This window comes from Mus pahari, chromosome 11 (genome assembly GCF_900095145.1).
Source record: "Mus pahari chromosome 11, PAHARI_EIJ_v1.1, whole genome shotgun sequence".
Taxonomy (NCBI): Eukaryota; Metazoa; Chordata; class Mammalia; order Rodentia; family Muridae; genus Mus; species Mus pahari.
Window position 1 is genome coordinate 12,682,640 of NC_034600.1, and position 25,954 is coordinate 12,708,593.

At 41.3% G+C, this 25,954-nt stretch overlaps 1 protein-coding gene across 1 annotated transcript in view; it reads right to left on the reverse strand.

Moving 5' to 3' along the window:
- Positions 1–25,954, reverse strand: part of Adgrv1 (adhesion G protein-coupled receptor V1) — a 510,986-nt gene that overhangs the window by 67,933 nt on the left and 417,099 nt on the right. Inside the window, exon 85 of the mRNA XM_021208450.2 lies at positions 15,516–15,673. Within this exon, the coding sequence (XP_021064109.1) occupies positions 15,516–15,673 (158 nt within the window). The remainder of the gene's footprint in view (positions 1–15,515; positions 15,674–25,954) is intronic.

Below are 25,954 nucleotides of genomic sequence, written 5' to 3' on the forward strand. Positions count from 1 at the left end.
TGGGGTAACAGCAGGCCGCCAACCAGAGGGTTACACGTCCTAGGCGGCGATCTTGCTCTATTTAAGCTGAGGGATTTGGTTCTTCGCTCCCTCTTTTTTCTTTTTTCCCCTTTTCTCTTCTCTCTCTTCTCTTCTCCCCTCTCTTCTCTTCNCCCTTTGCCTGTTGGAAGCTTATGCTCTCCCTCTCAAGAGCATTAAAGCGTTGCTGCAGAAGGATCCTGTTTGTGTGCCGCGTCATTTCTTGCTGGCGGGAAGGTAGCGCGGGACAGAGTTGGCGGATTCTAAAATTCCTGGCTACCCTGACATGGAAAGCAGAAGCAGTCCCTAGAGAACATACACGCTTTGGAATTTCATCTCAAGGAAGAGCCATTAGAAGGGGGTGAGTAAGAAAATGAGAGAGTCACCACCTCAAGGGAAAGCGGCTTCTGAGGAGGGCTAGCAGTCAGTACCAGCTGAAGCCTAAGAATTTAAGGGTCTGCAGATGAGAGAGAAGCTGGTAGGTCAGGTGTACATGGGCATGGGTGATGAATGAGTCTCCCTTGTGGCAGAGCTGGGAAGGGAAGTGAGCAAAAGTGCTGGAGGGGCTCGTGGGTGAAGGGAGGAAGGGAGAGGCACGCTGCTAGCCTGATGAGACAGCAGCAGTGTAAGTGCTCCTGTAGGTTGTGTAAAGCGATGCATGTCATTAGAGTGTGCGGGAGATCCAGAGAACTGACATTTCAGCTGTAAGATATCTTTGGAAAATTTAGCAAAATCAGCTCCAAGAGAAGGTAAAACAGAGGAAAGATACAAATGGGAGGCAATCCTGAGGAGCAGCTACGTAGGGAAGAAGGGATGGACCCTGGTGAACAGGAAACAACTGAGGATACTGAGCAGGTGAGGTAAGGAAATCTGAGGGTGGCAGCATCATGCTGTTTTTAATTTTTCGTATAGACAGAAGGCATTAAATGCAACACTTTATGGCAGTGGGCTCTGTTTCAAAGATTACTTGAGAATCAATTAAAGATAATTCAAAGATTTCTGGGAAGCAGATATGGGCCAGGTAAGCTTGCTTAGAATAAATTAGTGTCTATTACAGAATACCACTAATTGGCTCACAATTATTTTCTATATTATTTTATTATCTTTATTTTTATTTAATTACTTTATTCTTTATTGGCATCCTGTATTACTTTCTGTTATTAAATAACTATGTCTGTAAATGTAGAAAATGAACATCACACCTACATACAGAGCTGTTCTCAGGAATATAAAACTGACCACAAAGCAATCTGGTACCTGTGTTATAAGAAGGCTTGCCACTGTCCATTGACCATTAATCACTGAGCATGGCGGTACATGCCTTTAATCCCAGCCCTGCAGAGGCAGAGACACATAGATTTCTATGAGTTCTTTGCCAAAATAAAGAATAATAAAGATTACTCTGTGGCCTAGACTACACTGGTGGTTAGCCAAACTACTTAAAGAGGAAAGCCAGTTGGTGAGGAAGTTGAAAGAGCCAATGCAAATGCCCTTGAAATGCCCATGTTCAGAGGGAAGTAAAGGGACTGGGAAAAGAGTGTCACCCTGAGGACCAAGGACAAATGAGAGAATGCTGCTGGAAGAGCTGCAGAGGCTGTGCTGGGTGAGACATGGAAGGGAATATGGTGACACAGAAGGAGGAGCGAGCATGATCGTGAAAGCAGGCAGTTCAGAGCTGAAAGGGTGGAAGTGAAGACCCAGCTCTGAAAACAGGGAACCAACCATTGAAGGCAGAGCTGCGCTCTCCTGGAATGTGAGGAGGGAAGACATTTCCAGCTTCCTGCTAAGTGGAAAGGTGACCTAGTGTGGCTGGTCTAGGGGGAAGCAGCACCTCACCACTCATTTCATTTGGAGTAAGGGCCCTGAAGGAGTGTGCTGCCCTTTAGCTCAGTGATGTGTACATCACTGCTGGTATAGTGTACATTTCTTCAAAAACTATGTGTTGCAAAACGACTATTTTCCTATTTGATTTTCTATTACACAGTATAAACTACTAAGCAGAACCTCTACAGCCCAGGCATTGTGCTCCCAATATAAACTGATTTCTCATCTCCCAGATTATTTATCCCCAGTTTCTACCTTTTTTAGTGATAACAACCCTACTTTTATTCACTCGCAGATCTGATCTTTAATATTTTATTAGCCAATCAGTTTAAAGTGTATCCATACAAACCATATTTTGAGAACTATATTTGCATAAGGAGTAATGTAAACATTGAACCATGAATAGGAAGGATTTGAAATAATAGTAACAGCAGCAAAAAGTACATGGGAAAAATTACAATAGAATGTGCAACTAAGAAGCTGGCCAACTGTGCATTAAGGGACCACTGTGGAGAAGCCAGCTGAGGGGTTCATTACCACGAACGAACACAAACAGTCCAAGATAAAACAGGCTCAAAAACCTGGTATTTCTACTGTCTAGTTGAGTTTTATATACATTCATTGGCAATAGTGTAAATGCTAATTCTGGACAGACATATTTTTAAAATGAGAAATTGTCTTTTCCTTTGCCAGGAGTGGATGAAAGAGAGTCATCATCTACTAAGAAACTGCTTCCAGATCAAAGCAATAAACAAGAATAACGGTTTTATAGAATTTTCAGAGGACTAAAAAGCAATGAGTCATTGGTAACTTTTATAAAATAAGTGAAGAAAGATTTGAAGAAGAGCAAATCCTTCTGAAAAGTGTACTAAGCCACCAGGAAAATTGAAATTTAACTTTTTTATTAAGTTGGAAATGAGCAAGAAGGAAATACATTAAAAGTCAGTAAGTCCATTATGAACAATTGGAATGTTCCAGTGGCACTCAGAACAAATAAGATGTGGCATGACAAGGGCAGCAACAGAAATATTTAATAGCCATACATGCTTGTATTGTTACCACATAGACTATATTGTCTACCAAACCCTCATAAAGATGGAGAGCAAAGCATAAATCAGTTGTGGACTGGTGGCTCAGTAGACAGAGGTGCGATGGAGGTGCTTGTGCACACACTTCACATTCTGTTTGATAGCCAGATATTATGGCAGGAGCTCCCAAGAGTTGTTTTCTAACTTCTACACACACATGCTTGTATAGGTACATGTATGAGAACAATAGCCTGCCTCGTTTAAAAAATATGGATACAGTTCTACTCTCTATCTTCCTCTGAAACTACCATAAATGAACCCAGAGCAAAAGAGTGAGCTTAGCTGTGATAAATCCAGACTTATTAGATTTACACTGCTGCTAGGTACACGGCTACAAGGTTGTAAGTACAGCACAGGTTTGTGAAGTTCACTCAGAAATAGTAAGGCTTTCATTTAATTCCAACATCTGAGGATTGACACCATTAGATTATTTTAATGGCATGATCAATTTGGACTTTAGAGTGCTCCAGCATAAAATAGAGGACACAGTCTCAAGACAGTGGCAAGAGTCTTGACTATGAGATGATGGAATCCAGGTGTCATGGATGGAACTGTGTCTTGAGCATGCCTGACTCCCAACATGGAGATAACATGCCTCCAGGAGGTGACGAGAGCGGTTATTAGAAGTCTCACAATGGGATCAATAACTTAGAAGAGATACAGGAGGAATGTGTTTCTCTTCTGTGAGTGCACAGCAAGGCCACAGCAGGAGGATGGTCCTCAGGATTCAAACCAGCTGGCACTTTCATCAGGGAACTCTGGCCCTTGTAACCGTGGGAAATGTCTGTTCTTTAGATCTATAAGCCGTGATGTCCTGAATGGCAGCCAGAGCTGCCCGATACTGAAGACATAATGACAGAAAAGGAAGGCAAGGGACTACTTGAGAGAATTTCCCAAAGTGTGTTAAGGAAAGGATCTCATCGTATTACGTGTTGATGTTTGGTTTGTTACTATGTAGCACAGTGCTAAATTCTGTATCCCAAGGTCTGGTTGCCTTGAGATAAGTGAATTCTCACATATGTCAGCTTTTGTTGTACAAACCTTGCTTTTTAAAACTATTAGTTTAATAAAGATGCCTACAGCTTCTAGCTGGGCAGAAGAGAGACATAGGCAGGGCTGGAGGTCTCAGGATTGGGATCTGAGACAGAGACCAGGGAGGAAGAGGAAAGAGGGTAGACGGATCTTGAGCACACGCCATGAGGACCAGCCTGTTGGAGTAGCAGCCCAGGCAGAACATGGCAAATGATATCTCAGGGTTACTGACAGGGAAGTAGATAGAATAGCACAGAGGGTTGGTATCTGCCTAGCTCTGGTACTTTAAGGCTTATTACAAATATAAGGGTTTGTCTCTTTTATTTGGGAACTAAAAAATTCAAAGGTGGGATAGAAACCCCAACAGTATTTTCAACAAAAATTATTCAATTGCACATTGTCTGGTATTAAATTAACAAGAAGAAACAAATTTCAAGCTGTTAGTATACTCTAGTGAGTTTATTAAGCACTTACAGATGTTGGCATTTTATCAATCAAATAATCTCATAAAATAGGCTAGTAATATAACAGCTGTATCAACTAGGACATAGAAAAAACTGGGTGTTTCGGTAATAAGAATAGAGGAAGAGGTTTCATTAGAAATAAAACTGAAGTAGAAGATGCAAAAAGAATTTTCCAGCCAAGAACCCCTCAAGCTCTCCTGGGGAACAGAATCTAATGATCATTTTTATGAACATCTTTTAAAATTACGTTTTACATATTGAGATTATCAGGGAAAGTTTGATAAAAAAAAAATGCTAAGGGGTTAGTATAGGGGCTGCACCCATGGTGGCTTGTGAGGCAAGTGGAACTGTGTCACCAGATAAAAACTGGGAAGGATGAGCCTTTTCAGAAACCCCGGTACTTCTCCTATCTGAGAACAGTAGGCATTTCATCGATTCCCCACCTGGTTCCATGGTGACCATGACACCCCACATGAAGATCATGACTACTAGACATATGTGACATAGAGCACAGAGTTCTCCATGCTATTGAGGTATCTAGATGGGCTACCCTGAGGGTTTAGCCAATAAACTTCCCTTCTCAGACATTCCTTCCTGCAAAAGGTATTTAATCTCTGGTCCACCCTGAGTAAGTTGTATGTATCCATTTTCCACTATGAATAAACAATTTGGACAAGGACTGTCTCCCTCATCAAGAAGCCTTAATCATACAGAGCTGTGCCATCTAAGTCTCCCACAGAAGGCCCCTCTGTGCTCCAGATATTCACCCCAGAGCTAAGCAGGATTCCCTCGCCTCCCAGCCAGGGGCTCATCACTGCCCCTCTCCCCCACTCCTCATGGTTCTGGGTTTCTCGGAGTTTGGGAACCCCAGACTCAGCCTGGGCCATTTCTCACTCCAGCTGGGGCCCCCATCTTAGGCTTCATTCCACCACCACCCCCAGCAGGTGGGAGTTCCTTGAGCCCAGCTTAGTACATCACCTGCAGTCCTCATTACAACTCCATCCTAGGGTTGCCTGGATTTTCCTGTCCCACTATAGAAGTAGGAGTATTTGTTTCATGTAAACTCTCCCTACGCCTAACTTCTTAGAACAGTGCCTGGCATAAGATGAATCTTCCTGGGAACACAGTTGATAGTAAGGGTGACCATGAAGTAGACAAGGACCTCAGAAACTCATACCTGTCACATAGGCAGACACAGTCCATTAACTTAGTCTTGCATGCTTTATGAAATCTGCCTCACAAGGAGATATGTTTGTTTATTGATAGCAAGCTACCCCTGTCAGTCATTAGCCAGTGAGAGTGGGTAAGAAATAAAAAGATACCCCGGTGCTGAGGTATTCAGGAATAAGCTGAGTGCTTAGGTAGGGAGTGGGAACTGGACCTGGGAAGGGTTAGGGGATGACTAAACACTTGCTGTGGACCTCTCAAAGCACCACCACCACCACCACCAACAACAACAACAACAACAACACCCCACTTAATTGCCAATAAAAGGATACTCAGGAACTGTAAGTTACAGAAAGACCCTCCAGGAAAGAGGAGCACTCCTCCATTGCTGGTGGGGTTGCCAGGTGGTACAACCACTCTGGAAGTCAGTCTGGCGGTTCCTCAGAAACTGGACATAGTACTACTGGAAGATCCAGCAATACTGCTCCTGGGCATATATCCAGAAGATGTTCCAACTGGTAATAAGAACACATGCTCCACTATGTTCATAGCAGCCTTATTTATAATAGCTGGAAAGAACCCAGATGTCCCTCAACAAAGGAATGGATACAGAAAATGTGGTACATTTACACAATGGAGTACTGCTCAGCTTTTAAAAACAACAAATTTATGAAATTCTTAGGCAAATGGATGGATCTGGAGGGTATCATCCTGAGTGAGGTAACCCAATCACAAAAGAACTCATATGATATGCACTCACTAACAAATGGACATTAGCCCAGAAACTTAGAATACCCAAGATACAAAGTGTAAAACACATGAAACTCAAGAAGAAGGAAGACCAAAATGTGGATACTTCGTCCCTCCTTAGGATGGGGAACAAAATACCCATGGAAGGAGTTACAGAGACAAAGTTTGGACGGAAGGAAGGTCCATGCAGACACTACCCCATTCGTGGATCCATCCCATAATCAACCACCAAACACAGACACTATTGCATATGCCAGCAAAATTTTGCTGATATGACCCTGATAAAGCTGTCTCTTGTGAGGCTATGCCAGAGCCTGGCAAATACAAAAGTGGATGCTCACAGTCATCTATTGGATGGAACATAGGGCCCCCAATGGAGGAGCTAGAGAAAGGACCCAAGGAGCTGAAAGGGTCTGCAACCCTATAGGTGGAACAACAATATGAACTAACCAGTACCCCCTGAGCTCGTGTCTCTAGCTGCATATGTAGCAGAAGATGGCCTAATCGGCCATCATTGGGAGGAGAGGCCCTTGGTCTTGTGAAGATTATATGCCCCAGTACAGGGGAATGCCAGGGCCAGGAAGCTAGAGAGGGTGGGTTGAGGAGCAGGGTGGGGGAGGGTATAGGGGACTTTCAGGATAGCATTTGAATGAAGAAAATATCTAATAAAAATTGTTATATAAAAGAAAGAAAGACCCTCTAGCCCCTTTTCTTCTTTGGTTACATGTGTAATTTGGGGGGTGGAGAAGAACTTTAAACTTTAAACTCTTTGATTTTATTCTGTAATGTTCTTGAGGACAGGCAAAGGCATGGGGAATTCCTGAAGAGACTGTGCTGGGAAGTTTTGCTCACTTATTTATGGTGCAAGGAATTAACCCCAGGAACTGTGACAGCAAGTGCCCCCAGGAACTGTGACAGCAAGAGCCCCCAGGTACTGTGACAGCAAGTGCCCTACAGCTGAGACAGCCCCAATCCTGTTCTAAGACTTTCTAGCGATTAATCCGAAGTGCAAAAGACAAGATAAGACAAACAAACAGACCAAAAACGAAGGAAGGAACACCGCATTAACACCACACCATAACTTGAGTTTAAAGATTTCTCATTTGAATCTCTGAAGACCGAGGCCCTAGAGGAGAATCCTTAAGGCTTCCTGAAACCTCTGGGATTTCCCCCCATCCCTGCTAACAGGATGTGGCAAGGTTGAGCTGAGCTTGCAAAGATTCAAGTGAAGGGGTGTGTTCGCTGTCCAGTGAAGAGGTTCATTGTACAGTGAAGAGTGGGGTTTTCCTTGGATCACCAGGCCCTGTGTTTTCATTTTCTTTTCTGCAGGAAAACCGGGAGGAGACTGCAAACTAGCATCTGCTGCCCAGACCAAGTGAGACCTGTTGTGTTGCTCACACTGGAGCTCAGGCAAGCACGCAGGACTGTTCTAGGAACAGTCTCTCTTTTTGCTTTAGTGTAAGCTATACTGATTGAGATTATATGAGCATCTCAAATGGTATTTTTGCAATTTGACTTATAAACCATGTATGTTTCTGCAAGTCAATCTTAAAATGATAAGAGTACATAATTTTGAAGTGAGAAATACGAGAGTTCTTGATCTAGATGTGCCAACTATTTGTAACAAAGCAGCCCCAAACCCAGTCACTTAAAATTGTGTTTTGCCACAGTCCTGCAGCTGCCTGTGTCAGGTTTCTGCTCTGTGTGGATGTGTCCTACAGATGGTTTCTTCACCTATCCAGAAGCAGGATTCAGATCCCCTACCCCACCTCCAAACACTGCAGGATGGCTAAACATGTCCCTGCACCTGTCTGTTCCTCATTGGCTAGCTCGATCCTCTCTATTGGTGTGGTCATGTTAGGAAAACAGAACATAGATGGTATCTGGTTTCCAAGATAAAGACAGTTACATGTGTTAGTCCTCTGCCATGCTGTCTGACCCATCGTCAGACAGCATCATGTCTGAGAGATTTGTGTAAGCAAAACCAAAGCCTACCCAGACTTACAGAGGAAAGAAGAATCTCGCCTTGGTTGTAGAAAGGAACACCCACATCCACAGAGAGAAACAGTCAGTCAGCCAGCTTGTACAGGGCAGTATGGAAATATTTCATCTCATAGGAGCTATTTCTTTATTCTCTTATTCGTTTGTATTTCAGTGAGTTTTGTGGATTTATTTCAATCATTTTTAAATGTTTGCAATTTAAAAAGTCACTTAACTTTGAGCTGTGATAAAATGTTTTACATTCATCATAAGTTTTCAATGATTTCCATTAGAGTAATGGAACGTTATCTTACCTATTATTGTTAACTCTAAGGATAAAGAGAATGAGCCTTACAAGGGCTAGAAGCGTTCTGCTGTACTGATGCTCCCACTCAAGCACTGGCCATTACCATTCCAGGGACTTCTAAAACAGAGAGTCTCCTTACTCATGGCCAGTGGGATCAAGCCACCTCTCCCATCCATGTACTAACCATAACTACGCATAGCCTCTGAGATCAGACCACATCAGGTACGTTCTGGATGGTGTGACCCTGGACTCCAGTCACCTCTCCGGTTTTGTGTATATATTGAAACCTATGCAGAGATCTTTCCAACAAAAGGACTTGCAATTACCTACTTCCTCTTTTCCTTGCAATTAATTTTCTTTCTCTGGTTCATGTAGCTTTCATCAAGTAAGAACTGGCTGATGAATCAGAAAGGAGTCAGCAGCCTTTAAAATAAGTCTAAAAGGGAAGACCAAACCTGAACCCGAAAATTATAGGCTTCATTTGAAACGAAGAGACACTGAAATGCATTTATGATACCTTTATGACTCATTTTGAGTAGCCACAGAAAGGAGGAGAAAGCTAGTGAGTCTCACAGAGAGCCATGGGACCTTAAAGAATCAGGTTCACAGAGGTCAACTATGGGCCCCCAAGGCAATGCTGTGAGGTTGTCCAGGCCTGCTCAGCAAGAAAGGTACAGAAGATGGCTACCTCGGTTCCCAGGGTATCTGACTTCCCTGGAACTCCCGCCCCCTTTCCTTTAGAGTTCACCAGTTTACTTGAATGCTGAGTGAAACTAAGGATGTCAGAAGGAAAAAAGTCACTTAAAGTGTAAGATGCAAGGATTCTCAATGATACTATATTCAGTAGGGTCATATACTTGTTGGGGAAGTTGGCCCTTTTGTCAGGCATAGAGATTCTGGGAAGGGAGTAATTTGGAGAACAATTCTAAAGACAGTGGAAGCTTCTAGGCCAAATGAAATGATGTAACCCCTTTCAGGTATTCAAGTATGTCTGACTTTGGTACTAAGTACATCTGCTTAACTGTTTTAATGAAGGGGAAATTCAATAAAACTCTAAGCTGTCTGAGTTATCTTAGGAGGAATTCTTGCCTTTGCATGTTTAGCACTACAGCAAGCTATGCTGGGCCTTTTGGAGAGTTGATTAGACCACACTCCAGCTCCGTTTTCCAGTGTCCAGGAGGGTGTGAAAGCCCCAGCTGCTCAGAGAAAGAGAAGATGGTTCCAGATTTTCTGCTGTCTTTAAACTTAGGTTTTCAGCAAACAGTAAATTTGACCACTTTATAGATTCTCAATTCCTAAGTAGGAGCTGTCTGTTTACAGGAAGAGTACCACAGCAAAGAGAAGTTACACACAATCCAGGTTTCCAAAAATTCCAATACACACGCGTTCAAAATGTTCTTAGAATTTTGACAGTACTCAGCTCATACAGATTTCATGTACACTGATACAGATTACAGAAATTTCTGAAGCTTTATCTCTTCAAATTGTGCTGTTTGTGGTTCCTCTAATTCCTTTCTTCGTTGGAAAATCTGTTCCTATACCTTAGCCTCGTTTTAATTTTCTCTCTCTTTTTTTTTGCTTCCTTGGTGGTTCCCCAGCTTTCCTTTGGACTCTGTTCATGAGCTAGCTGTCTCCTCTCTGATGTGTTTAGAGTTTACCTCAATATTTGTATAGTTAACATTTATAGCAGTATGCTTGTTATTATTCCTGAAATAGGTCACATTTTTGTCATCTATCTATCTATCTATCTATCTATCTATCTATCTATCTATCTATCTATCTATCTTTTTATCATCTATTCATCTATCTATCATCTATTCACCCATCCATCCATCTATTCATCTATCTATCTATCTATCTATCTATCTATCTATCTATCATGTTTAAGTACTCTCACAAATATGCCATCTTTCATATCAGAAGATACAGTTAAATAAGTTATCCCCTCCAAGGTGTCTAGTCTTAGGATTCAACTCTGCCTCATGAAAACATAGACAATAAATAAATAAATAAATAAATAAATGTGGTTGTTTATTAAAAACAAACAGACACAAACAAAAATAATCCTTATATTTGAAAACAGACCAAGTAGGCTGCTGTGATCGCAGTAATTGGGAGGCAGAAACAGAAGGATCATCTGAGATTAAGACCAGCCTGGGCAACACAGTGAGAGTCCCCCATCTCAAACAAAGAAAAGCACCAGAGAGGTTACTGTAGCCATTGTGGAAAACAGTTTTGCAGATTTGATAGTTAAATGCAGTCACTTTATGGACAAGCAAGTCTCCTATATACACATACCTAAGAGGAATCAATATATGCATCAATGCCAAAACCTACACATGTATGTTCATGTAAGTGGTATTTATATTAGCCCCAAAGAGAAAACAACGCAAATGTCCCTCAATGATGGAAAGATTTAATGGATTCTGTACAGTGGACTGTTGTTTGGCAGTAAAAAGACACCAGGTATAATAGAAAGCCTCTGTCATTATATGGATGGACTTTGAGCATACTAGGCTGAGGTAAGAAGCCAAGCATGCAAGACCACATGTTCTAGAATCCTAATGTATGAAACATGCAGAGCAGACCCCATGACAGGGATGGAGAGAAGGCAGGGCCATGGTTACCTAGTGCTCAGGAGAGTGGAGAATGTGGAGTGAAGGCTGACGAGTGTGAGGCTTCTTATGGGGCAATGGAAACGTTCTAAAGTTAGACTATGGTGAGGTTGCACAGCTATGCAAGCATGTTAACCCTCAACAGACTAGGTGGGCTAAACAGAGGAGCTCTATGTTATATAAACTGCATCTGAGTAAAGCTCTACACAACAGCTAGAGTGGGGAGGCACTTTACAGAGTGGCTTGCAGGGGCCCACAGTGCTCTTCACTGCGTTCTACTTTTCAGGGTCATTCAATCTCTTACAGACCTCTGAGTTGGATCAGATTCACCATTTGTTACATTTTAAGGTTTATGCTTGTTAGTTTCCCTTCAGTTTCAGATTGCAATTAATATTAAATAGAAAACCTTTCTTATGCCGGGCGTGGTGGTACACGCCTTTAATCCCAGCACTCAGGAGGCAGAGGCAGGCGGATTTCTGAGTTCGAGGCCAGCCTGGTCTACAAAGTGAGTTCCAGAACAGTCAGAGCTACACAGAGAAAGAGAAACCCTGTCTTGAAAAGCCAAAAAAAAAAAAAAAGAAAGAAAGAAAGAAAGAAAAGAAAAGAAAAGAAAAGAAAAGAAAAAAGAAAAGAGAAAAGAAAAGAAAAGAGAAAAGCAAAGCAAAGCCTTTACCATTGGAACGATTTTGTTGTTGTCTCCCCACACCCGCCCCATTGTGGCTTTTAGAGCCCTCAGGGAGCAGTTGATGCTGTGGTCTTTCTTTTCTTTTCCTTTCTTTTCTTTTTTTCTTTTCTTTTCTTTTCTTTTCTTTCTTTTCTTTTCTCTTCCTTCTCTTCTTCTTTCTTTTTCTTCTTCTTCTTCTTTTTCTTCTTCTTCTTCTTCTTCTTCTTCTTCTTCCTCTTCTTCTTCTTCTTCTTCGTTTTTAATGTTTTAAAATGTATTTATTGATTTCTTTTTTATTAGATATTTTCTTCATTTACATTTCAAATGCTATCCCCAAAGCCCCCTTTACCTTCTCCTCACCCTGCTCCCCAACCCACCCACTCCTGCTTCCTGGCCCTGGCATTCCCCTGTACTGGGGCATATGATCTTCACAATACCAAGGGCCTTTCCTCCCATTGATGGCTGACTAGGCCATCCTCTGCTACATATGCAGCTAGAGACACGAGCTCTGGGGGTACTGGTTAGTTCATATTGTTGTTCCTCCTACAGGGTTGCAGACCCCTTTAGCTCCTTGGGTACTTTCTCTAGCTCCTTCATTAGGGGCCCTGTGTTCCATCCAATAGATGACTGTGATCATCCTCTTCTGTATTTGCCAGGCACTGGCGTAGCCTCACAAGAGAGAGCTATATCAGGGTCCTGTCAATAAAATCTTTCTGGCATATGCAATAGTGTCTGGGTTTGGTGGTTGTATATGAGATGGATCCCCAGGTGGGGCAGTCTCTGGATGGTCTTTCCTTCCATCTTAGCTCTGAAGTTTGTATCTGCAACTCCTTCCATGGGTATTTTGTTCCCCATTCTAAGAAGGAGCGAAGTATCCACACTTTGGTCTTCCTTCTTGAGTTTCATATGTTTTACAAACACACATGGTATGCACTCACTGATAAGCAGATATTAGCCTAGAAACTTAGAATATCCAAGATACAATTTGCAAAACACATGAAACTCAAGAAGGTCTTTCTTTTTCTATGCGGGTGTTATAGCTACATAGATATTACCTCTAGCCATGAAGAGCTTGGCCCTGGTATTTAATGTGATGGGACTTCACTATCTTGGGTTGGTCTATTCCTTTAAATCAAAGCTGAAGCTATTACAACAGCTCTCCCAAGCTTCTGCCATGAATGACCCATTGCCTGCATCTTCCTGCCATGGATTACAACCTTACAGGTTCCACTTTATCACCAGAGCGGATGCCAGCTTGCAGACACTTTTCTTTTCCTCTTTTCTCTTTTCTTTTCTTTTCTTCTTTTCTTTTCTTTTCTTTTCTTCTCTTCTCTTCTCTTCTCTTCTCTTCTCTTCTCTTCTCTTCTCTTTTTTCTCTTTCTTTCTTTCTTTCTTTCTTTCTTTCTTTCTTTCTTTCTTTTCGTCTCAGGAAATATTAAGGTTTTGTCTCAGATCACCATTTTATGCACTCTGCCTGGTCCATAGAAATACATTAATCTTATTTTTTTTCTAGTTTTTTGGGATATAAGCGTTTTTAAAATATAATTTATTTTTTAAAATTTATTTACATTTCAAGTGTTATCCCCTTACCCAGTCCCCCCCAGAACCCCCTATTCCATCCCCCCATATCCCCTGCTTCTATGAGGGTGTTCTTCCACCCACCTATCAACTCCCACCTCCCCAACCTCGATTTCCCTACACTGGGGCATCTATCGAGCTTTCATAGGACCAAGGACCTCTCCTCCCACTGATGCCTGATAAGGCCATTCTCTGCTACATATGCAGCTGGAGCCATGTGTACTCCTTGGTTGGTGGCTTAGTCCCTGGGAGCTCTGGAGTTCCTGGTTGGTTGATACTGTTGTTCTTCCTATGGGGTTGCAAAGCCCTTCAGCTCATTCAGTCCTTTCTCTAACTCCTCCTTTGGGAACCCTGCATTCAGTGCAATGGTTGGCTATGGGCATCCAACTCTGTATTTGTAAGGCTCTGGCAGAGCGTCTCAGGAGACAGCTATATCAGGCTCCCTTTAGCAAGTATTTCTTAGCATCCACAATAGTGTTGGAGTTTGGTGACTGTATCTGGGATGGGGCAGTCTCTGGATGGCCTTTCCTTCAGTCTATGCTTGGCGCTTTGAATCTATGTTTGCTCCTGTGAGTATTTTGTTAAGAATGACACATTAATCTTATTTTTAATATTTTTTGTTAGTAATTTATCTTTAGCTACTATCTATATTTGAGTATGGAAGAAATGTACAAAAGGTAATAAAACACCTTTACAAATTTACAGTGCCACTTAAATGGGATATTTTAAAGGTCAGTGCATCCTATTTTAATAAGAAGATTTGAGCAGAGTATTAAACATATGGCATTTTACTTCAGTTAGTCACACATTGGGTGAAAATGTTCTGGGTTCTAAGAGAAATTAGGACTTCTATATTGAATATTACCTTTGTATTAATAAATGTAAAGCTATTCGTGGCTACAAACACTTCTCTGTACACATTATTATGCAAAATGAGAGATGGGAGATGAGCTGGCAAGATGCCAAGACCCTGCAGCTGTTGAAGAAACACACGAGAGTGAACTTCTCACCCAGCCATCAACAAGGCTTTTGCACCCTGAACCAGGTTAGGGGCAAGAAAGCTGTGTCATGTCACATGTATCTTTTAAGTGACAATATCAACTAACCCATAGTAATGTACCAGACATGAGTTGAGGAACTTCATGGGTGATATCTTATTTAAGTTCTGACAAACATCTAAAATGTGATTAATTCCTTCAAGATGGCCATACATTCAATAATAGATCCGTAGAAGCTGAAAAAAGGAAAGGTCACTGGCCCACAAGTGACCCCTTTTCCAGTTCAAAGCTCTCCCCTCTGTTTCTCCAGTGTTTAAGTGACAATTTCTGTCTGTAGGTGTACAGTTATTGTTCCTTCCTAGTTAAGGAAATTCTTAGGAAACTCTATTCTAAGCACAACAGAAAGAGAATCCGACCATAAAAACCGGTGCTGAGCATGATTCAAAGGGAAAAAATGAGCCACAGTGGAAGCCAATTTGAGCTGGAAAGATTTGCACTATTAAGTAAGCAGACATGTGTAGCCACTTACGAGGCTGTCTGATTACACATGTTTTAAAACATCTGTCTGCACAATCAGAAAGCCACATGCAAAATCTAACACTCGAGCACCACAGAGGTTTGCTTGACTTGGACATCTCAGAATCTACCAGAAGTGAAATGAGTTCACAGGTTGAATGCAGGTTGTTATTGCTTAAGCTGGGAAAAGCCTGGGAAGCAATTTCCCAAAGCTGGTGACTCACTGGCCTGGACAGTGACACCTTAAGGGAAACTGGAAACAGCAGTAAAATCCACAGGCCCTGAAGGAGGAGAGCTGCCAGGAAGTTCCAAGCAGAAGACCCCAGAAAGCTTAGCTCAAGGCTGAACTACGTGCTGAAAGCTGAACCTATTTTCATCCTTTCATTTCATTTAGAAGTAAAATAAAACAAAACAACAACTCCCGCCCCCCAAAAAACAAAAGTTCTCCATGGCATTTAGCCCCCTGGAGAAGTAAGTACCCATCTCTAAAATGGAAAAATAGGTCCTTCCCAACCTGCTGCGTTTGTTCGTCCCCTGAAGACATCATCATAACCTTTCCACTGCGACTTCAGCTGGTAGGCATGAATGAAGACCACAAACACCACCACGAGGCACATTAGAGGAACGAGAGCAGCCGTGAACAGAGCAGCATAGATGTTTGGGATGAAGCATCTGAAAGAGAGGAGGCAGGCAATAACTCAGACAAGCACAACATCAAGATGCGTGTGTGTGTGTGTGTGTGTGTGTGTGTGTGTGTGTGTGTTTATACATGCATATGTATATATAAGTATTTAATCCTTTCACCATTTTGCACTAGCTCTTTGTATGTAGATGCTGGCAACAGTAAGTTCTGTCTTTACCAGACTAAAGTCATCACAGAGAAGAAGCTACGCATTTGTCTAAGCTTCACTGAGGAGGTTCTGTAGTGAGTTTGTCTCTTGGGAAAATAAGAAGTATCCAAATAAGTATGTCAAATGACTCTGACATTTGCATCCTACCATGTATGTCATTTTAAATGTGTATGAGAAGGCATAGAGTTAGTTCACCTGGACCTCAGAATTACAGTCATACTGAAGTGTATCAGTGCATTTTGAATAACAGACATTAGCAAGATTGAGCCTTTCTATGACTTCATTTATCTTTAAAAGTTAAAATGGGGCCGGGCAGTGGTGGCGCATGCCTGTAATCCCAGCACTTGGGAGGCAGAGGCAAACGGATTTCTGAGTTCGAGGCCAGCCTGGTCTGCAGAGTGAGTTCCAGGACAGCCAGAGCTACACAGAGAAACCCTGTGTCAAAAAAAAAAAAAAAAAGTAAAATGATGTCTGTCTATAGTAGAAGTCAGTTATGAAAATTTACTGAATTAGTTTACTAAACACGCACACACAAAATTTAAACTTCTAATACTAGACTTAAGAAAAAAACCTTTCTTTATCTTGTTTTCACTAACTCCATTTTTCTAAACATCCCCTGGGGAGCATGCTGAGATATGAAGGATGGGGATGGGGAAGTGACTCAGTGGAAAAGCGCCTTCTGTGAAGGCCTATCTGTGATCCTCAGCACACACATAAAGGCTAGATATGTGCTTATATCCCAGCCCTGAAGAGGAGACAGACATAACCCAGGGTTTATTGACCAGCCAGCCTAACCTAATTGACAAGCTATAAGCCAACAAGAGACCCTGTCTCAACATAGAAGATGTGCAGGCCATGAGGAACATGGCGTAAAGATGGCTACATGTGAACCCACACATACATGAACACACTTGTGCATGCACACACAGTGTCTATCACAGATTTGAGGATTCTCTACCCTGGCATTGACACTATCTTGGTTTTGCTGTGACACAGTTTCCTCTGAGATGAAAACTTTCATCTTGGAGGGAAAGTTCTTGAGATACTGAGAGTGTTGTCTCCCTTATTTTTCTCCAGCTTCCTTTGTTATTTTGATGTATAACATTTGTAAGTCTACATTATTTTGTAGCCATAATAAACTCTGAAGAAAAGACAAGGAAAACATGTTTAGAAGAAAAATCTTAAAATACCATGCTTCAATAGATATATGGAGAACACAAATTGGACTTGGTATATTTGGGGGAGGGCACAGAGGTGGAAAGGTGGACCAGGGAGGAATGGGGAGCCAGCATGATGAAGGTGAATTGTGTGAAATTCCCTAATAATCAATAAAAATGCTATGTTGGAGAAACAACAAGTAAACAAACAAAAATACAAAACTAGATAGTTGGCTAAACACTAGTTCTTGAAGCTGGGGAAAACACAATGTCTTTACTGAAAGTTTAAATGAAGAAGCTAGAGAGATGGTTCAACAGTTGGAAGAATGTTCCATGCTACAGAGAATCCAAGTTTGGTTCTGAGCATCCTTTTTGGGCTTCTCACAAACATTTGTCATAGTAGCTCCAGAGTGTGCTGGATCCTACAGAAATCAGAAGAGCTGAGAAGAGGGTCCTACATTTTACTTTTTTTTTATTGTTATTATTATTATTTTGGGGTGGTCAACTTGACACAAGCTAATGTTACCTGAGAAGAGGAACCTCCAATGAAACAGTGACTCCAGATTGTTTGTAGGCAAGTTTGTAGGGCAATTTCTTGATTAATGACCAACATGGGTTGTGCTAACAACCCTCTGCAGGTGGCTCTAGATTGTAGAAGAAAGCAGGCCCGGAATATCCTTGGGGCCAAGACAGTGAGCTCATGCTTATGTGGTCTGTGCTCCAGTTCTTGCATTGGTGTCCTGCCTTGGCTTCCTTTCCTGACGTCCATTCACAAAGGGCTCTAACCCTGTAAGGTGAAGTAAACCCTGACCTTCCCGAGTGGCTTATGATCATGGCATTTGATAACAGTGATAAAAACCAAACTATGGCACCTCCCACATATACACACATACAGGCACACATATACATACATAATTAAAATAAAAATAAATCTTTAAATAAATAATAAAAGAGTTTAAACTAAGCTACATTGGTAAGTGCCTTAGTCAAATGAGCATGATGTATGTTCATTTGGTATAAACAAATCACATTTTAAGATATGTTTCAAAATATTCTGCATTTGCAAAAGAATGATGAATTTCCTTGTTTTAGAATTTAATTTGGATGTCACAAAGTTAGAGTCCTTCTGTACCTAGCTTTATTCAGTCAGGCCTATTTTGCTAGGACCTATGATTAAATAAAACAAGCAAACATTAATGGTTTGATACTAAACATGTTTCTGTACTAAAAGTGATGGTTTTGTTGTCTTCTGATTTTTTTTTTAACATGAGCTTCCAACAAGTAGCAGCTGTCTTTCACTTGAATGACAGATCATAGATGTAGAACTCAGGTACTGATGAAGGGTGAGAATACACATGTATGGTGTTACACATGGGCTCCACTGCCTTCCTTACCCTTTACTTGAAAGCTATTATCACAGTTGAATTTAGGAATAAGTATTGAGTTTATTGTGCTTTGAGCTAGGTGTATAGTCATAAATAGATAGAAATAAATAAAATATAATAATAAAAACAGAACGCCATGACATTGGTAGACGGAGAACGTGGGTCAACATTCACATTACCCAGTAGCAGCCAATAGTCAGGTTCAGCCCTCTACTTGCAGAATTCCCTAATCCTTGGAAACTGAGCCCTGGATAACAATGACCATCATGGTTCATTGGTCCACAGGCAAAGTAGACCTCCAGAAGGTCAGAGATAACTGGGCATGTAGACAGCACAGCTCAAAAGGAGAGAAGATGTCAAGTGCTACTGTTTCACAGCATCTCTTTTCCTGGCGTGGTCCTTTCCTTTGTGTGACTTTGCTGTAATGGGTCATTCAGCTAATAGGGAAAAAAGACCCAAAGGCACAGTCCTAAAGTTTTCCTTTCTGTTTCTTCAGAGCCCTACCCCATATGACCTGTCAGTGGTAAGCCACTGAAAGCACACCTTTGCCACCCAGTGTGCGCCTGGATTTTTAAGGAGTGCTTTGCTCCTCTGACATCTGACTGGCAACTCCTCCTCCAGTCCTCTCTAGCTGCGATTTGCAGTATTTCAAGACTCTTCCCTTCACAGTTTGTCCAGCTGAGCAAACTCTATCCACCTCCCTCCAACAAAAACGAGGATTTGCCTCATGAACTACTGATTAGGGAATCCAGTAATACTTCTGACACACAAACATTTGCAAATGAAGCAGGGCTAAAGGAGACACACACACACACACACACACACACACAACTGGGCCCCAAATTAGGCACAAACCACTCCCAAACACCAATTTGCACAGTGATGTCCTTTACTAAGTAGAGAAGAAAAGTTAAAGCGGCTGCTCTCTGACTCAGGCAGAAAAACAGCAGCAGCCCATGACCTTGCAGGGGTAATTATTAAGAAGAGAAAACGGGAAGTCTGTATTATAATGGGCTAGGATGAGGTGGAATATTTTGATTGGGCATGTTAATTAGGTTAACTAAAGGGGGCTTTTGATTCCTAGACTTTAATATTTTGATAGGTGAACCTTGGTAGTCAGCCTCTGGAGGAGGAAATGGCCAAATAAGGGAATAGGCCCTGGTGGCTAACTTTTGGTAAGTAACCTAGCAGATTTTAACAAGGCAGAGGAAATCAGAGAGAAGGGCAAGGCCTGCTAGAGCCACATTTGCCACACTTGAACTGGCCAGAGTTCCTTCAAGGGCTATAAGATTAAATCCCATGGGCAGATGGCAGATAGAACCTGCCACTCCTGTGATCAGCCTTTGGGAGGAGTCTGAAGAAAGCTAAGTCATTGCATGTTCTGAATTATAACAAAGTCTTAATTTCTTATCTATGGCCTTATTTAACTTAAAAAAATAGCATTCTAATTTTCTAACAATAGAATTTTTACTAGGATATAAGGAAATTTATAACACATATTTAAGGGTCAAAGATAAATGAACTATATCTTATTCTTTTAAAAAATAATCTAGCCAATCAGAATTTCTTCCCCTCTAACTAAATAACTAAATCCTGGTAACTCTAAGTATTTTGTCCCATGAAATGGCTATGAGGCAGTAGGAAACTTGTGTCATGGCAGAGTATTTCCTAAACTAGGAACAAATTCTGGAAGAAATGGGATGGAAGACGGAGGAGACAGAGAGTTGTGCACACACGTCAGGGCAGCGGACTAACACGCTGGCAACCACGGCTTTAAGAGATCTGGCAGAAATTAGGAAATTAGATGACGGCCATGTGAGTTTCCTTTCTTAAAAAGGATTAGCAAAGCCATGTTTTTTTAAAATTCCCAGCTCATCAGCTTCAAAGGACTCTAGTGTATCTCCCTCCCGGGTATTGGACACCCTTCTGTGTTTTAGGTTTTTACAATCATGTAACATTTTGGTTTTCTCTTTTAAACTCTGGTAGTTTCCCCGCTCTTATTATTAGATCATGCTAATGTTTCTTGTCAGGCTCCACTCTCTCCTCTATTTTTAGCCAAATGCAACAAGCAAACGCATTTCATTATTCTCAGATTTTCCTCTCCCAAGTTCGCCCTCAGCATTCACAGAGCCTGAGATCACTTTCTAGTTTAGTGAGGTTGTCACCACCACCAGCAGCTCTTTATGCTTTCCGAACCATTTTCCCATGTGCCACCTGACTCAGCTTTCGCAAGCATGGCTGTGTGTGGCGTGGGTCTTCCACTTCGTGGCTGTCTGTGTGAAGTCAGCTCCTGAGTGGCTCAGAAGCAGCAGCAGCAGCTCAGAGACACACACTGACCTTTCCGGGAGGGGCACAGGGAACTCACTGTACTGAACATTGTTGTTTGAACTCATCTAAATTATATTTTAAAGAACAAGCTGACCCCGGTGGGCTAGGAAACTTGAAGACATCCAGCTGGCTAACATCTGGGTCACAGCTGGGTCACATAGGTAATGAGGCAGGATGGAGGAAATGAAAGAGTAGTAAGTGTCCAAAGTCTAAGTACGTCTCAGCATCTCAGCCATGTTCACAGGTTCATGTACCCATCTCCTTTGGTAGCTTTGCTCAGCACATCTTCAGAGGTGGCTTCTGTAGCAAAAGGCACACTTGTCTCCCCCAACTTTTCCTTCTGAATATGTAAATTCACTTACTGTATTTGGAAAGTAATGGAGATGAGCTGTCTGTTTTATTCTGTAAATTCACACAACATATAATCAATCCAGAATATGGATATTCAATATTTGATAAGGATAAGTAACTATCCTTATTTAAAACTATTTTGCTTTGTATAGAAAATGAAGTAAATATGTTCACTGGCTTAATCAGGTGAAGAATAATGATGTTATCTACCATGTTGATAAATGCACATCATTTGTAAATAACATATGAGTCAATACTTATGTTCTCAATACCTCTTTGCACTTTTGGCCAACTTATTTTCTTTCCAAGCATGATGATTTTATTTTACACACATTTTTGTCACCTGTGGATTTATGTATGTAGGGATGCTTATGTTAATGTGGATGTACCCATTTCCCAGATTATCAGAAATGACAAGGGAAAGGATAAATAATAAAAATACTATAAATGAATTACCTATTTATCTTATTTTTATCCCTTAAAAAAGAATACATCTATGAAGGCTTACAGTTAGGGGGAACAATATTTTAGATTTAAGTAGATGTACAGAAAAAAATATGTTACTGTGAATTTCTGTTGTAAAGCATACAGTAATTTTCATACTCAACTTAATTCTAAAATACATTTTAGTTAATAATTAAGCTTTACTTATATTGGCTGGTTTTGTTTGTTTGTTCGTTTGTTTGTATTGTGTTTTTGAGACAGGATCTCTCTAAGAAGTTCAGACAGGCCTAGAACTCAGTCAGTATGCAGACAAGCCTGGCCTTGAACTCACAGAGATCCATGTGCCATTGCCTCTTGAATGATGGGATTCAAGTCACCATGTTAGGCTCTTGGGGTTTCTGTGAAACAGAGTATATGACTGTGAACCCACTGGCTTGCTGCTCAGTAGTACCCCAGGTTGTTCACTAGTGTGTGATCCTCCTGCTTTGGGCTCCTCAGTCCTACAATTGCACACGCATCTCTCATACTTGGTAAGCCTTACAAAGTGGATGCCTCATTGGGATAGTTTGTGGACTTAAGAGGTCAGAGAAGAGCGAGGCATGGTGGAGTTCGCCTTTAATCCCAGCACTCAGGAGGCAGAGGCAGGCGGATTTCTGAGTTCGAGGCCAGCCTGGTCTACAAAGTGAGTTCCAGGACAGCCAGGGCTNAAAAAAAAAAAAAAAAAAAAAAAAAAAAAAAAAAAAAAGAAGAGTATCTTTCTAAACTGAAATATTTGCACAATTGAGATTATCTTAATTGTTAGTCACTACCATTGATAGCAGTAATTGCTACATGCATCAAAACATGAATTAGACACAAAATAGCATAGTAATCTTACTTGCCTTATTGCATGTACAAAGGAAATAGCACACATACTATAAAAGGTCAAGTTGCCTGTAGCATTAATATGTTCACTATCACCTATGATTTTGAAAACTAGTTACAAACTGCAGTAAAGACAGAGATAAAGAAGCCCACGTCCCATTTAAGGGCAGGAACCTCTTTTCAAATGTTTTTACAGAGAGCTTTGTACAGTTAGACCTGTGTTTGGGTCCTAGCACTCTTCAAAAGCCATTCACCTAAAAGGATGAGGAAAGAATTCAGTATTTCTTGTCTGCTCAGCTCAATAAAAGTTCAGCCAATATCAACCATATACTAGGTATATTGGAAGGGCCTCTAAAGCTGCTACATTTAGATCCATTAGGGGGTCATAACCACAATGGATGCACAGTGCTTCTGAACCAAGTCTCTTTCAACAGGAGTATCAGTACCAACTGGAAACTTGTGAAACACACCAACTCTCCGCCCATACCGAGCTCCGGAGTCAGAGCCTGGGCTCTTACGAGATCTCCAAGATGTCTTCTCCCCTCTCTCTTCTCCCTTTGCATGTTTTTATAGAGATAGATGTGGACATGGATATAAAGTCAAAGCTTGAGGTGTATTGTGCTAGTCACGACTGGGACATGACGTAGTTAATTAGAGTCAGCAAATTAATCGTTACCGCTCTGATAACAGAGCAGTAGTGGGGTGGTGGAAGCCGGGGGATCTTAGTGATGTGGTGCTTGCAACAGCACGAAGAACCCCGAAGCAAAGCAGCAGAAAGAAGCAAAGCAGCAACCAGAGAGGCTGAAAACTGCAGGCTGAGCATTCCGACAGCAGGAAGAGTGGCGCTCACCTTAAACTGAGCACATGGAGGACTTGGAGTGGTGGGGTAGGAAGGAAAGGCATGCTGGGGACTGTTGCATGTACACAAGAACAACCCTCACTCTCCCACAGCTCCACAGCTTCAGTGGTTCTCCGTCACATGTGAGAGAGGGGAGTGTAGATGCTTGTAACAACCCAGAAGTGCCAAGTATTTTTGAGACACACAACACAACCTTGATTCCAAGGCTAATTCCAGGCTGTTAGGTTTTATTTTTTCCTACTTCTAGAACATCCACGTGAATGTGTAGGTTACAATTCTCTAACTATGTCCCTTCTTCCACATTTGAACTGGCTTTAGCGGGATTTTATAAGTAATGCAATGGCCATCCTTAAAACATATCTAGTGAGTTCACAATGAAGAAGGGGAGAGAATGTAGCTTTGTTGGTGGTGGCCTTCAAGAGAGGGTTTCTCACTCTGTAGCTTGGGCCTCCCTTGAACGAAACTTTTATACAAGGACTTAGACAAAAGCTTCCAGACTGAGCTCACATAACATTTCTTTAAAATACCTTGCTCTTGCTAGAAGAAAAGGGGACGTGTTTGCTTTTAATTCCAGCACTTGGAAGTCTTAAGAAGGAAGCCCATGAGCATGAGGCAACTCAGACTATAGTGAAGTTCTGACTCAAAACAACATCAAATATAATCAAGGAAACGAAATACAGCAGCCAAAAGCTCTTGATTAAGTGGTTCTCAACCTGTGGGTTGCAACCACTTTGGGAATGTGCATGTCAAACAACTCTTTCACAAGTCTTCCAAGACCATTGAAAAACACAGATATTTACATTGTAATTAATAATAGTAGCAAAATCACAGTTACAAAGTAGCAACTAAAGTAACTTTATGGTTGGGAGCCACCACAACAGGAGGAACTGTGTTACTGGGTCACAGCATTAGAAAGTTGGAAAATCACCACTCGTGACCATGCAGAGGCATCTCAGCACTTTGTCTGCCTTTGTTCTCTGGCTGGTGTTGTTAGATGCATTGACAACCACCTAAAAAGAAGTCTGAGGAGCAAAGGGAAAAACTGAAGATCACTTTAAATGTGCCACATAGCCTCATGTTTGCAGAATTTGGAAAGAGCAAGGAAAGAAAGATAAGGATTTATGTAATACAATTGCCCTCATCAGTCTCAATAATAAAGCAAAATACATGTGCACAGATAGTTACGCCAATGGGTGATAGGCTTGAAGCACTAACACATTAGAAGTAGTTGATAACAAATCAGTCTGACTGCTGTGATGCTCTTTAAGGCTTTTCTCAAGGTACTCAGCTTTGAGCCAACTGTTTCCTAAGTGGAATGACATGTGCACATCAGCTGCATAGAGCTTGCCAACTTCCCTCCAGGTAGTTTCCAGTGAATCAGGCCCCTTGAGAAGTCATCAGGGAAAAGGTCAAGCTGACTTCTTAGTTTTGCACGAACTAATGCTCTATGTTCTCTCATAAAACCAAACAACTTGGCACTAGAAAATGTCATTGTCCTAGATCATTCAAAGGTGCCTTGCTGTTACCACTTTTTACCAGGCTCCTGGATAATCATAATACCTTCTTGTGTCTGATAATGGTAAAATGAGGTCTTTAAACTTGGTTAAAAAAAAAAAAAAGATTTACAGAGGTGACAGTGAAAATACAACATTAATATTACAAATATCTATCCATCTCTGTTATCTATCATCATTGATCATCTATCTATCTGTCTATCTATCTATCTATCTATCTTTCATTTGTCTGTCTGTCTATCTATCCACCCATAGATCTATCACAGCCTCTCCATACCATCTGATTGCAGGGGAAGTCTGTGGATAATGGGCCTCTACATTTGACATTTATACAGCTTTTTTAAGCTAAGTATACAATACATGAGCAGGATATAGTAGTTTCTGATCTCAACAAGTGCAATGACTTTTGGAGTTTTACATTTTGAAACCCATTTTTGCAAGTTCTGTTTTTGTTCTTTGATGTTAAATCTGGGATTTCAATGAACTCTATAAAGATGGCTTAGAAGACATAGATCCATGTGACATGTTAGCAAAAATGTCATTTTCTTTTTCTTACACAAAGGTTGTAGGCTTTGAGAGGATCTTTAGCAAAAGTTCTTGTAAGACCCTTGTATAGGATAGCCTCAGAAGGAAATATAAGTGTGCTTGTTCTTCCAAGGGTATCACTGTGGGCTACTCAATGATGGGCATGTTTGAGGAACAAAAACTCCGAGTGTAGGTTATTGACCTCTCAGAGAGGAAGGCTACTTTTATAGAAGGATCACTCGGGTCTTAATTAATAGGATTTTATAGAATAGTAAGCACACTACAGTGCCTGGGACATTCCCATGACTTACTTCCACCGCACTCTCTGAGGACTGTGCACTCAAGTCTCCCACGTTACAGTTGTAATCTTAAATTGAAAATGAGAGAGTTAAGTCTCAATTCTAACAGTCAGCTCTGTGCTAATTTACTCCAAGCTTGATTGTATTAGTCAGGGTTCTCTAGAGTCACAGAACTTACGGATATGCTCTATATAGTAAAGGAATTTATTGATGACTTAAACTCCGAGATCTTCCTGTCTCCAGATTAATTTTCTGGGTTCAATCACCACTGTGTCTCAAGATCTCCATACCAAGATCCAGATCAAAAACTTCTTTCTCCCAGCCTCCAAATTAGGTTCACTGGTGAGCCTTCCAATTCTGGATTGTAGTTCATTTC